This window comes from Leptodactylus fuscus, chromosome 1 (genome assembly GCF_031893055.1).
Source record: "Leptodactylus fuscus isolate aLepFus1 chromosome 1, aLepFus1.hap2, whole genome shotgun sequence".
Lineage (NCBI taxonomy): Eukaryota > Metazoa > Chordata > Amphibia > Anura > Leptodactylidae > Leptodactylus > Leptodactylus fuscus.
In genome coordinates this window covers 337,149,662-337,162,390 of record NC_134265.1, presented here as the reverse complement: position 1 = coordinate 337,162,390, position 12,729 = coordinate 337,149,662, and the positions used below count along the sequence as shown (strand labels likewise).

Sequence of the window (12,729 nt, the reverse complement as noted above, 5' to 3'; positions counted from 1 at the left end):
GACTCTCCCTGATGTCATATGACTGGGGCCTGCGTCCCGGGTCATGTTACGTCCCGAATGTCATTGAAGATGGCCGACACCACTGACGACTACAGGGGAGCCGGGGATAGGCAAGTAACATTGTTTTTTTACACTCACCGGCCACTTTATTAGGTACACCTGTCCAACTGCTCGTTAACACTTAATTTCTAATCAGCCAATCACATGGCGGCAACTCCGTGCATTTAGGCATGTAGACATGGTCAAGACAATCTCCTGCAGTTCAAACCGAGCATCAGTATGGGGAAGAAAGGTGATTTGAGTGCCTTTGAACGTGGCATGGTTGTTGGTGCCAGAAGGGCTGGTCTGAGTATTTCAGAAACTGCTGATCTACTGGGATTTTCACGCACAACCATCTCTAGGGTTTACAGAGAATGGTCCGAAAAAGAAAAAACATCCAGTGAGCGGCAGTTCTGTGGGCGGAAATGCGTTGTTGATGCCAGAGGTTAGAGGAGAATGGCCAGACTGGTTCGAGCTGATAGAAAGGCAACAGTGACTCAAATAGCCACCCGTTACAACCAAGGTAGCCAGAAGAGCATCTCTGAACGCACAGTACGTCGAACTTTGAGGCAGATGGGCTACAGCAGCAGAAGACCACACCGGGTGCCACTCCTTTCAGCTAAGAACAGGAAACTGAGGCTACAATTTGCACAAGCTCATCGAAATTGGACAATTGAAGATTGGAAAAACGTTGCCTGGTCTGATGAGTCTCGATTTCTGCTGCGACATTCGGATGGTAGGGTCAGAATTTGGCGTCAACAACATGAAAGCATGGATCCATCCTGCCTTGTATCAACGGTTCAGGCTGGTGGTGGTGGTGTCATGGTGTGGGGAATAATTTCTTGGCACTCTTTGGGCCCCTTGGTACCAATAGAGCATCGTTGCAACGCCAAAGCCTACCTGAGTATTGTTGCTGACCATGTCCATCCCTTTATGAGCACAATGTACCCAACATCTGATGGCTACTTTCAGCAGGATAATGCGCCATGTCATAAAGCTGGAATCATCTCAGACTGGTTTCTTGAACATGACAATGAGTTCACTGTACTCCAATGGCCTCCACAGTTACCAGATCTCAATACAATAGAGCATCTTTGGGATGTGGTGGAACGGGAGATTCGCATCATGGATGTGCAGCCGACAAATCTGCGGCAACTGTGTGATGCCATCATGTCAATATGGACCAAAATCTCTGAGGAATGCTTCCAGCACCTTGTTGTATCTATGCCACGAAGAATTGAGGCAGTTCTGAAGGCAAAAGGGGGTCCAACCCGTTACTAGCATGGTGTACCTAATAAAGTGGCCGGTGAGTGTATGTTGGTATCCCCTCTCGGTCTTTGATTATACTCTGGGGTATGAAAAAATGGTCTTCGGCAAGCATCGGTCAGGGGGGAGGGGCATGTCAATAGTTCGCAACGGGTCCCCGTCGTTCCTAGTTACGCCACTAGAGTTTATTGTAAAGACAGAGGAGTAGATAAGCTGTGAAATCATCTGTTGTGTCTCGTAGATTCAGTTTCTTATCTACATATATGTGATAGCTGGGTTCATCAGTGTGCTGGAAGAGTGGTAGCTTCTGCAAAGAAATCTCCTACAGAAAAGAGGAGGTCTCAGCATATTATATGGCCTAGTGGACAAAGTCAGAACTGCGAGATCAGTTGGGGTCTGACACCCGAAAACCTCAAGGATCAGCTATTAGAAGTGGCAGTGGTTCTCCCCAAGGAGCCAAGTGAAATCACATGCAACCATCACATAGCCTGATCGAAGCTTAGTCCCATTCAAATGAACAGGCTGCGATACCAAACACAGCCATTATACAAATGTACACCGCTCTACTTGGTAAATACTGAAGAGACTGCAATGCTGGGGAGTACTGAAGAGACTGTTCATCGGCTGGGGCTCGGGTATCACACCTCTGACAATCTTTAATTGATGACGTGTCCTAAGGATAGGTCATCAGTTAATAAGTCCTGGAAATTTTAACAAAGTATAAGACTTAGACACATTTCTATATCGTATACCCTGTACAGCACCCCTACAAAACATACGGATACAGGGACATAATAAAATTTACCTTACTACTACTATCCAATGGAGTGCACAATGAACTGTCATAATCTATGCTCCCAGAGCTGTCTTGTTGCGATCGATTTTTAATTCCCTGAAAAATAAGAAAAATGGGAAAAAAGTTAAATAATAAAATAAATAAATAATAATAATAATAATAATAATAATAATATTGAAAAACACACACAAAAAAAAAAAAAAAAAAAAAACACACACGAGTTTTTGCAAGAATGTTCTCCAGTCCTATAGGATAACTCATTTCTCCGACCTCTCAGTCTAGATGAGTAAGATGGTATTTACAGCACAGAGTCATATTATAAAGCCACAGCCATAAATCTTTCCTTTTATAAGTGAATTGTGAATTCGGTTCCTTATAAATCAATGTCTCCTATTAGAACATGAGCTCTTCACTGTCAGAATCCAATTACAAAATGAAAGCCATTGTTCTGATGGCAGAGGACACTTTGAACACTGCAAGAATCCCTGTAAGTTTATTTTCGGTTTGGCATAACTGTACAGAAAAGATGCCAGGACGCCACTGCGATAGAAATGGCCCGCACCGCCATGCTTTACAAGAAGCTGGCAAAGAAAGCAGGAATCCAACAATTAGATGCCAATCTGTGTAATAGGCCAGAACAATAGACACTTAATGTGCAATTCTGGGACGAAGTAATGTACAAGACTCCGGGATAACGGATCCTTAAAGAATCATTTGTTTTTACAAACGCATCAATATGTATTTCATAAAATTACAGTGAAGTGCCCCAGGCTCCAGGTCACCAAACTACAGGGCAGACAGTCACGTCTATTGGCTTATGCCAACCCATTAACCACTTATGAGTGCGCATAAGACACATAAAAGGATTAATCCAAAAGAAAAGCCCCTTAAATAATATGGTTAGTTACTTGGCTTTTCATTCACTACATACAATTGACTGCTGAAGCTTCCAGTTGACATGCTATGGTATGCAATGGTCAGGTCACTGCTGGCTCCTAACTTTCCAGGCATTAATATTTTCCTTTCGTGCTCTCTTTGCAATTCCTCTGAAGAAAAATAAAGGTCATCTGTGTTGTCCGTATAAACCAATGAAGAAATCTCCGCCAAACGCTCAGAGGTTCTGTATAAACACTTAGCACAGACAAGGCGACAGAAGCAAACAGAAGACTATCCCTGCAAGCTTTCTGCACAGTTTATCTTTCCTTACCGATTCCAAGACAGCTATGAAATCAGTGTCATGTGCGAATATTGCTGTATTACCAGAAACCAAGCAGCAGCAGCAGCAGCAGATCCCTTCCACATGCAACCAGTTAATGCAAAAGCTAACAGCTAATGCGGGTATATCAGGATATAAGGACTCTGTTGTGGAAGGATTCAATTATGATCCCCCAAATTACTGATCTCACACTATTGCCTATGAGCTTCCAATCCTTAAAGAGGACCTTTTAAGTAGGGTTGAGCGATCGTATTCGGAAAAGATCGGATTCCGATTGGCGATCGAGAAAATTTCACGATCGCGATCAGAATGCCGAACACAATCTTTTTAGGCGAGATCGAGATCGGTGATTATTTCCCACAATGCTTTGCTACTGGCCAAGCATTGTGGGAAAAGCTAACAATGTTAGCCTTCACACTGAGTATACGCTACACTCATTCTGAGCGGAGTGTATACTCAGTGTGAAGGCTCCGCTGCGGTTCCATAGGAATGAATGGAAGCAACCGGCACACAGCCTTAACCCCTTGCGTGCCGGCTGCGTCCATTCATTCTGATGGGAGACTAGCTAACATCTCTAGTAGCTACTTACCTGCAGAGATGGCTGGTCCGGTGCCCGGTGTTCTCGTTCTTCTTCGCCTCGCTGCCCCCGCCTCCCAGGTTAGTGTTAAAGAGCTAGGAAGAAGGTGGGGCTTGTGGCTTAGGAGAGTGTGGGCAGGTACAGGGCGGGGAGACGTGACATCTCCCCTCCCAGTACCCGCCCACACTCTCCTAACCCGCCCACACTCTCCTAACCTGGGAGGCAGGAGACAGCGAGGCGAAGAAGAACGAGAACACCGGGCACCGGAGCAGCCATCTCTGCAGGTAAGTGGACACCAGGGGGGACTAAGTAGACAGAGGATTAAAAAAAAAATAAATAAAAATCCTCTGGCTACTTAGTGATTAAAAAAAATCACTACACAGCATGGATTCTAACAATTAAAGCTTTCAATTGTTAGATTCCATGCTGTATAGTGAATAGGATTGTTTTTAAAATCCGATCTCCGATTAGTAAAAAAATCCCATTGACTTGCATTGGGATCAGAATTGGGATTGAGTTCTAATGAAAAATGATCGGAAATCGGATTTCAAAATCAATCCTGAAAAGTCAAGATCGGCTCAATCCTACTTTTAAGTCTTCTAACATCTGTGGTATTATATGCTGCAAGAAAGAGGCCAGCGCACCAAATTCACTGGGCTGTGAAGAATATCCCTCATCCCCCTCCCCTGATAATATAAGGCTATAGAATTTAGCGCACTATTAGGGAGGTGGGTCATTCCTCACAGCCCCGTGATGATCCTGAGCGGTAAGGCCTGCCCTTCTGACAGTAGATGAATATCGGTGCCAATACTAACAACATCGATTTTTTTCTGGTACAGGGGCAGATACCGGCAAAGCTGAGTGCGCCGAATTCCATAGCCTTGTATTCTTTCTAGTGGTATACAATACCGCCAATGTCAGAAAAGGTTCTCATTAAAAGGAACCAAACCTGTCAAGTCATTTTAGAACCCTGTACCTTATGGACCAGGGGTTTCATGTCCTAAATCTCCCTCTTATAAAACCAACCGTGCCCACAATACAAAAAGCTTTATACTCACCCTGCCGCTCTACCTCTCGCAACGGTGCAGTTCTTCAGTAAAGCCAGAGGAGTACGCCTCGACTTCAGTGAACACTCCTTGTACCTCCGGCATTTGCACAGTGAAGCCATTGTACAGATGTCCTCAACTTCACTGAAGAATTGTGCATGCACCCTCGGAGCACCAGAAAAGAGTCCGATGAGACTCATCTGTAGCGCGCGCGCACACACACACACGTATATATGTATAGGACCTGTGGATGGTTTAGTGTCCCAAAAAGTCAGTCAAAATCGGCAGAGGAAAAACGTTCTGCACACCCGACAGACCAATTATAGTTCATGGGGTCCTCCAGCAATCATGTGTAAATAGAATTTTAGCGGTCCGCTAGAGTCAACCTAGTGTTACTTGAGATACCGTGGCAGTTTTTTCCTTTCCCAGAAACAGCACCTCTTTTGCTGACAGTCTGCATGTGGTACTGCAGTCCAGCTATCTATGATGGTTTGGATTAGAACACTTACCCTTGATAAAATACTTTCTAGAGATTCTGTTAAAGATTTTTTTGCTTTGCTCTTAAACAGTTCCAATCTGAAGCGGGGGGCGCTGATCTGCAGTTCATTCAAGGGGTTGCTAGAAATGTGAGAGACCTGCAAATATAACATAAAAGGGGTTTACAGATATTCTAGAGAATGGACTATTTCATGTAAGCTAACGTTTTACATTGCCACACAGCCAATACTGATCCATTCAACCCTTATCACACTGAATATAGACAATTTAATTAAAAAAAAAAAAACAACAAATGAGGCAGTTGCCAATTTGTTCCCAAAATGTTTTTATATAATCTATCTATTCTATCCTGGGTATAGGAATAAATAACAGATTTTTTTTTTTTTTACTCCAAGCAATGGAATACAGAAAACCATTGATGTTCTAAAGTAATTTTCTCACTGATTTAGTTAGAAATTAGATCTGGGATAAAAGTCATTTGTAGCTTCCTATTTACTAACTAATCCCAAAGACAGCACCTGGTTCCTGTTCCTGCTAGAGAGATGGCTGCTTATTTGCACAGCTCCAATAAGGTCTGTACTAAACACAAAGAAAAAAATAAAAAGGCAAGTGCTAAAAATCTTAAATCAATATGGTATTAAAGTCAGCAGGTGTCAGTGGCAGGGAGAAGGATGGGGCTTGTTGGATCTGAATGTGCCTGGTGCTCTTGCTTTCCAAGGAGGTAGGCCAACGCCAGAGCAGCGCCGGATTTGAATCGCTGGAAGAAGAGGACGATGAAGCTGGGGAAGAGCCAGGAGCGGAGGGCGTCACCGAAAGAAGAAGAATGAAGAGGTAGGCGTGTCAGAAGATGCCGTCGGACCGTGCAGGACCGCCCAGCGTGCACTATAGGTATGATTTACATGTATCTTTTTATGGAGGGGGGAGGGGTTTAAAACAACATTAGACATTAGTCTTTTTAAAGGCTATTCACACATATGTGGGGCTCATACAGCAAAATCTTGCTGATAGAGCCCCTTTAAGCATACAATGTCATGGCATATGGAGACATCTCTGTATACCAATACATTAGGTGGGGTAGTACAATACTATTGCAGCTTGGTATAACCGAACGTCCTCAGTGGCTCAGTCAGTAGAGTAACAGGTACCTAATTACCTAATGGAAACTACGAATAAACTTAAACTTTAATGTGATAGAGGATCTCCTGAGAACAGTGCAGCGAATAATAATGAGCCGACAGCCGGATGGGAAGACATGAAAACCCAGATGAGTTGACAGGTCTGTCTGCAACCCTAGCCTTAAGGGAGCCTGCACACGGAGTTACACTCTGCTCATTCTGAAAGCAACTCCCCCTGGCTTGAGCTGGATACAGGAGGTGGCACCTCATACTAACAGCAACGCCACCTACTGGATCCACAGCATACCAGGCAGCACCTGATTACACATTCTAGCATCTACCGTCAGCTCAGAGCGGGTAAAAGACAAACATTTAGGTTTCTAGCCCTGTGCCGAGCCCCCTCTACTTCCTACTCATGTCACAAGGGTGTGTATTAATCCCTGCTACATGAGAATATTGCCTACGTGCCTGATACAAACAGTAGAACAGGTGTATACACCTGCAAATTTACAACTGTGTATCTGTGTACATGGACATAGGGTATCTCTGTGCAGATGGATGCATGTGGATACAGGGTAAGTGTGTATCTGTGTACATGGATAGATGTGGATATAGGATATGTCTGTATATTTGAGAGATATGAAGCCTAAATAATAAATAATATTATATTAATAATATTATAAAATGTAAACGTTTGTATGTTTGGATGTGTGTGTGTCAATCTCACAAAAATGGCTGAAAGGCTTGGAATGAAATTCAGGACAGATATATTTTAATCGAGGTTACAATCTAGGCTTTTTATTCCGGTAAATGACATGGTTTCATGACTGTTATGAATGTAAGTTCACATACTATATTACACAGCTCTTATCTCAGCTTGTGAGAAAGCCAGATCTGTTATCACTCTGAGTAAACACACGCTAACTCACATTGTGTATACACATTTGCATATTATCTGATCTGGTCCAGTGCTGACAAAATGACATGGGCAAACACCTTTAATCCACATTGGCAGTTTGCCAATTTTAAACATGGCTGGTAAAAGAAAATCTAATTTGTCGCAAACAACGAGAGCTATGAAGGAGCCAGAAGTCACAGAGCTCTCCACAAGTGCTGGGAGCTGAGTAGGGTGGGGGGTGGGGTGGGGTGGGGGAAAATCATCGACACCAACAACCCGCAGACAAAGTCGCAGGCAGAGGCTAGTTTTGCTATACTTTTTGTTGTACAGCGGGGCAAAAAAGTATTTAGTCAGTCACCAATAGTGCAAGTTCCACCACTTAAAAAGATGAGAGGCGTCTGTAATTTACATCATAGATAGACCTCAACTATGAGAGACAAAATGAGGAAACAAATCCAGAAAAATCACATTGTCTGATTTTGTAAGAATTTTTTTTCAAATTATGGTGGAAAATAAGTATTTGGTCACCTACAAACAATCAAGATTTCTGGCTCTCACAGACCTGTAACTTCTTCTTTAAGAGTCTCCTCTTTCCTCCACTCATTACCTGTAGTAATGGCACCTGTTTAAACTTGTTATCAGTATAAAAAAACACCTGTGCACACCCTCAAACAGTCAGACTCCAAACTCCACTATGGTGAAGACCAAAGAGCTGTCAAAGGACACCAGAAACAAAATTGTAGCCCTGCACCAGGCTGGGAAGACTTAATCTGCAATAGGCAACCAGCTTGGATTGAAGAAATCAACTGTGGGAGCAATAATTAGAAAATGGAAGACATACAAGACCACTGATAATCTCCCTCGATCTGGGGCTCCACGCAAAATCTCACCCCGTGGGGTCAAAATGATCACAAGAACGGTGAGCAAAAATCCCAGAACCACGCGGGGGGACCTAGTGAATGAACTGCAGAGAGCTGGGACCAATGTAACAAAGCCTACCATCAGTAACACACTACGCCGCCAGGGACTCAGATCCTGCAGTGCCAGACGTGTCCCACTGCTTAAGCCAGTACATGTCCGGGCCCGTCTGAAGTTTGCTAGAGAGCATTTGGATGATCCAGAAGAGTATTGGGAGAATGTCCTATGGTCTGATGAAACCAAACTGGAACTGTTTGGTAGAAACACAACTTTTCGTGTTTGGAGGAAAAAGAATACTGAGTTGCATCCATCAAACACCATACCTACTGTAAAGCATGGGGGTGGAAACATCATGCTTTGGGGCTGTTTCTCTGCAAAGGGGCCAGGACAACTGATCCGGGTACATGAAAGAATGAATGGGGCCATGTATCGTGAGATTTTGAGTGCAAACCTCCTTCCATCAGCAAGGGCATTGAAGATGAACTGTGGCTGGGTCTTTCAACATGACAATGATCCAAAGCACACCACCAGGGCAACGAAGGAGTGGCTTTGTAAGAAGCATTTCAAGGTCCTGGAGTGGCCTAGCCAGTCTCCAGATCTCAACCCTATAGAAAACCTTTGGAGGGAGTTGAAAGTCCGTGTTGCCAAGCGACAGCCCCAAAACATCACTGCTCTAGAGGAGATCAGCATGGAGGAATGGGCCAACATACCAACAACAGTGTGTGCCAACCTTGTGAAGACTTACAGAAAACGTTTGACCTCTGTCATTGCCAACAAAGGATATATAACAAAGTATTGAGATGAAATTTTGTTACTGACCAAATACTTATTTTCCACCATAATTTGCAAATAAATTCTTACAAAATCAGACAATGTGATTTTCTGGATTTGTTTTCTCATTTTGTCTCTCATAGTTGAGGTCTACCTATGAAGTAAATTACAGACGCCTCTCATCTTTTTAAGTGGTGGAACTTGCACTATTGGTGACTGACTAAATACTTTTTTGCCCCACTGTATGTGTACTAGTGATGGGACAGTTTTGGGGTCTGGTCTGGCTATATAGCACTTATTGACAAAGGAGGGGCGAAATTTACAGCAGGTTAGCCGATGCAACCTGCCCCGCTGAGATCTATAGTGGCATCATAGTGGATAAGATTTAACAAATCTCATCCACATGCTGCAACTACAAACCGCGGCACAAATGGATTTACATTTCTGAATCATGACCAAAATATAGGTTTAGATTGTCTATAAATATCGTATCGCATTTGCACAGTGTCGCAGTGAGACTCCCTAGAGATACATGGAAATTTTTGTTGCATGAATTTGGAGTAATTTTGTCACCCGACCCGGGCATGGCAGACAAGGAACCAACAGCTCTGGCCATGGAAACCCCTCCTGTATTTGGAGGACAAACATTTCTATGGTCCAGAAGGTTTCAGAAAAGTCGCACAAATATTTCTGGTTGCAGGACTTGCCACACAAAGAAGACCTGTCTTTGTTGCCCATAGCAATCAGTCACAGCTCAGCTTTCATTTTGGATCCTGTGTCTGTAAATTGAAAGTTGCGTTGTGATTGGTTGCTATAGACAGTTTTTCTTTAGCTGGTTTGATCAGTCGGCCATATATACGTAGCTTTCTATACGATTTATTGACTATTATACATATAGGGGCAGATGTATTAAAATGATTATGCGCAAAACTGTCTTAGACAGCAAAGCAACCGATCACAGCACGGGCGATTTTTTTTAAACTTTTCGCTAAACTAAACGCAGAAGAGCTGCTCTCCTGCGCTGGTTCAGAAGTCTGTGTCTCAGCACAGGTGGCGTCATCTTACCGCCTACGCTGAGACACAGACATCTTACTGCCGGGTGAAGAGGAGGCAGCGGGAGCAGCAGTGAGGTCGGTAAGTAAAATAACTTTTTTTATTTTGGTTTTATAATAGGATGCTACCTGCTGGAGAATCCCCAGCAGGTAGCGGCCTATTTACCAACCTCCCCGGACCTGTTCACTGCTGCCCCCACTTCCCCTTGTACTATAGGCCGGGGAGGGTAGTAGTGAATAGGCCCGGGCCAAGGCCGCGATCCCACTACTGCTATTATTATACTCCGAGTATAATAAATCGGAGCCCAGGGGAGGTGAGGGAACATAATAAACAGTGTTACTTACCTTTCCAGGATCCGATGTTAATCCTGGAAGGCTTTGGGCCTATATGGTAATATCCCAGATGTCACGTGGTCTGGGATATTACTATAGAGGCCCAAAGCCTGTGGTAGTAGTAATAGCCTGTTACAGCTACTACAGGCTTTGGGCCTGTATGGTACTGCTAGTTGCCCAGGCTTCTTCACAATTTTCACATGGATTTTGGTGCAGAATATGCCCCAAACTTCATGTGAAATTTTCACTTTGTGAACATACACTAATAGTATGTATGTATCTATTGCATTAGACTGTACGCTCCGTGGGGCACGAGGTGTAGGGCGCCAGGCTGCACGCTCCGTGGGGCACGAGGTGTAGGGCGCCAGGCTGCACGCTCCGTGGGGCACGAGGTATAGGGCGCCAGGCTGCACGCTCCGCGGGGCACGAGGTATAGGGCGCCAGGCTGCACGCTCCGCGGGGCATGAGGTGTAGGGCGCCAGGCTGCACGCTCCGTGGGGCACGAGGTGTAGGGCGCCAGGCTGCACGCTCCGTGGGGCACGAGGTGTAGGGCGCCAGGCTGCACGCTCCGCGGGGCACGAGGTATAGGGCGCCAGGCTGCACGCTCCGCGGGGCACGAGGTATAGGGCGCCAGGCTGCACGCTCCGCGGGGCATGAGGTGTAGGGCGCCAGGCTGCACGCTCCGTGGGGTACGAGGTGTAGGGTGCCAAGCTGCTACGCTGCATGCTCCGCGGTGCATGAGGTGTAGGGTACTAGACTGCATGCTCCTTCTTTTCCAGAAAAAAAGTCAACAATATACACAGAAATATGCAGCTGGACAGGTGGGATCCAGGGAGCTATCCGATCACCACATCTGGGGTCATGAAGGAATTTTTTGATCCCCCTGAAGAATAACACTCCGGGGAGTTTGTTTCACCTTCCTCTGAATCTTTGGGTAAGGTGGCTTTCATCTCAGGACATGGTGATCTGATTGCAGCGAGCTCTGCTCTCTCCACCAGCCTGACCTCGGAGTCAGTGACCCATTTTAACATCCAGTAATAACTTTATTACAATGTTGCTTATTGCTAATCAATAAAGAAAAAAAAAAAAAAAAAAAAAACCTCTATATGGTGTTTTGTGTCTTTTGTCTGAACTCTCCTTACACACTAGGCATTAAAATGGATCATCTAAGAATTTGTCATGTGAATAGTCTTATTCATATAAATATACTAGCTGGTACCCGCGACTTCGTCTGCGGTGATTGTAGAAGTGGGTATATACAGGCATGGGTAAGGTTTTCGTACTGTGTATAAGGTATGGGATATGAAATGTAAGTTTGTATCTTGTTTTTGCTGTAATTCAGAGAATACGTGAGACTTTTGTGTTGAAGTTAATTTGTATTTGAGCTGCTATATATACGGTGTTGTGAGAAACTTTACATAGTGACTTTGGGACAGAAGTATTTGAAGATCCCGCCGATGGAATTTTTTGATTTTCGTTTTTGACTCCCCTCCCTCTAAACCCCATAACTTTTTTATTTCTCCGCTTCCAGAGCCATATGAGGTATTAATTTTTGCGGGACAAATTTTTCTTCATGATGCCTCCATTATTTATTCTATATAATGTACTGGGAAGCAGGGAAAAAAATTCAGAATGGGGTGGATTTTAAGAAAAAATGCATTTCTGCGACTTTCTTACGGGCTTTGGTTTTACGGTGTTCACTGTGCAACCAAAATGACCTGTCCCATGTATTCTGTGTTTCCTTACGATTCTGGGGATACCAAATTTATATGGTTTTATTTACATTTTGACCCCTTAGAAAAAATCCAAAACTGTGTTTAAAAAATTTTTTTTGAAAAGTCGCCATATTCCGACAGCCGTAACTTTTTTATACGTGCGTGTACGGGGATGTATAGGGCGTCTTTTTTTGCGTGACCGGGTGTACTTTGTAGTTCTACCATTTTCGGGAAATGTTATTGCTTTGATCACTTTTTATTCAAATTTTTATCAGAATCAAAACTGTGAAAAAAACAGCGGTTTGGCACTTTTGACCATTTTTGCCGCTACAGCGTTTACCGAACAGGAAAAATATTTGTATAGCTTTGTAGAGCGGGCGATTTCGGACGTGGGGATACCTAACATGTATGTATTTCACAGTTTTTAAGTACTTTTATATGTGTTCTAGGGAAAGGGGGGTGATTTGAATTTTTAATCCTTTTTATTTA

General features: G+C 43.9%; 1 protein-coding gene across 5 annotated transcripts in view; it reads right to left on the bottom strand.

The window, feature by feature from the left end:
• TBC1D1 (TBC1 domain family member 1) overlaps positions 1-12,729 on the bottom strand; it is a 171,224-nt gene that overhangs the window by 80,008 nt on the left and 78,487 nt on the right. For all 5 annotated transcript variants that reach the window (XM_075261323.1, XM_075261330.1, XM_075261333.1 and 2 more), the window contains 2 exons: positions 5,450-5,575; positions 2,111-2,197 (listed from right to left, as the gene is read on the bottom strand). In XM_075261323.1, coding sequence (XP_075117424.1) covers positions 2,111-2,197; positions 5,450-5,575 — 213 coding nt within the window. The remainder of the gene's footprint in view (positions 1-2,110; positions 2,198-5,449; positions 5,576-12,729) is intronic.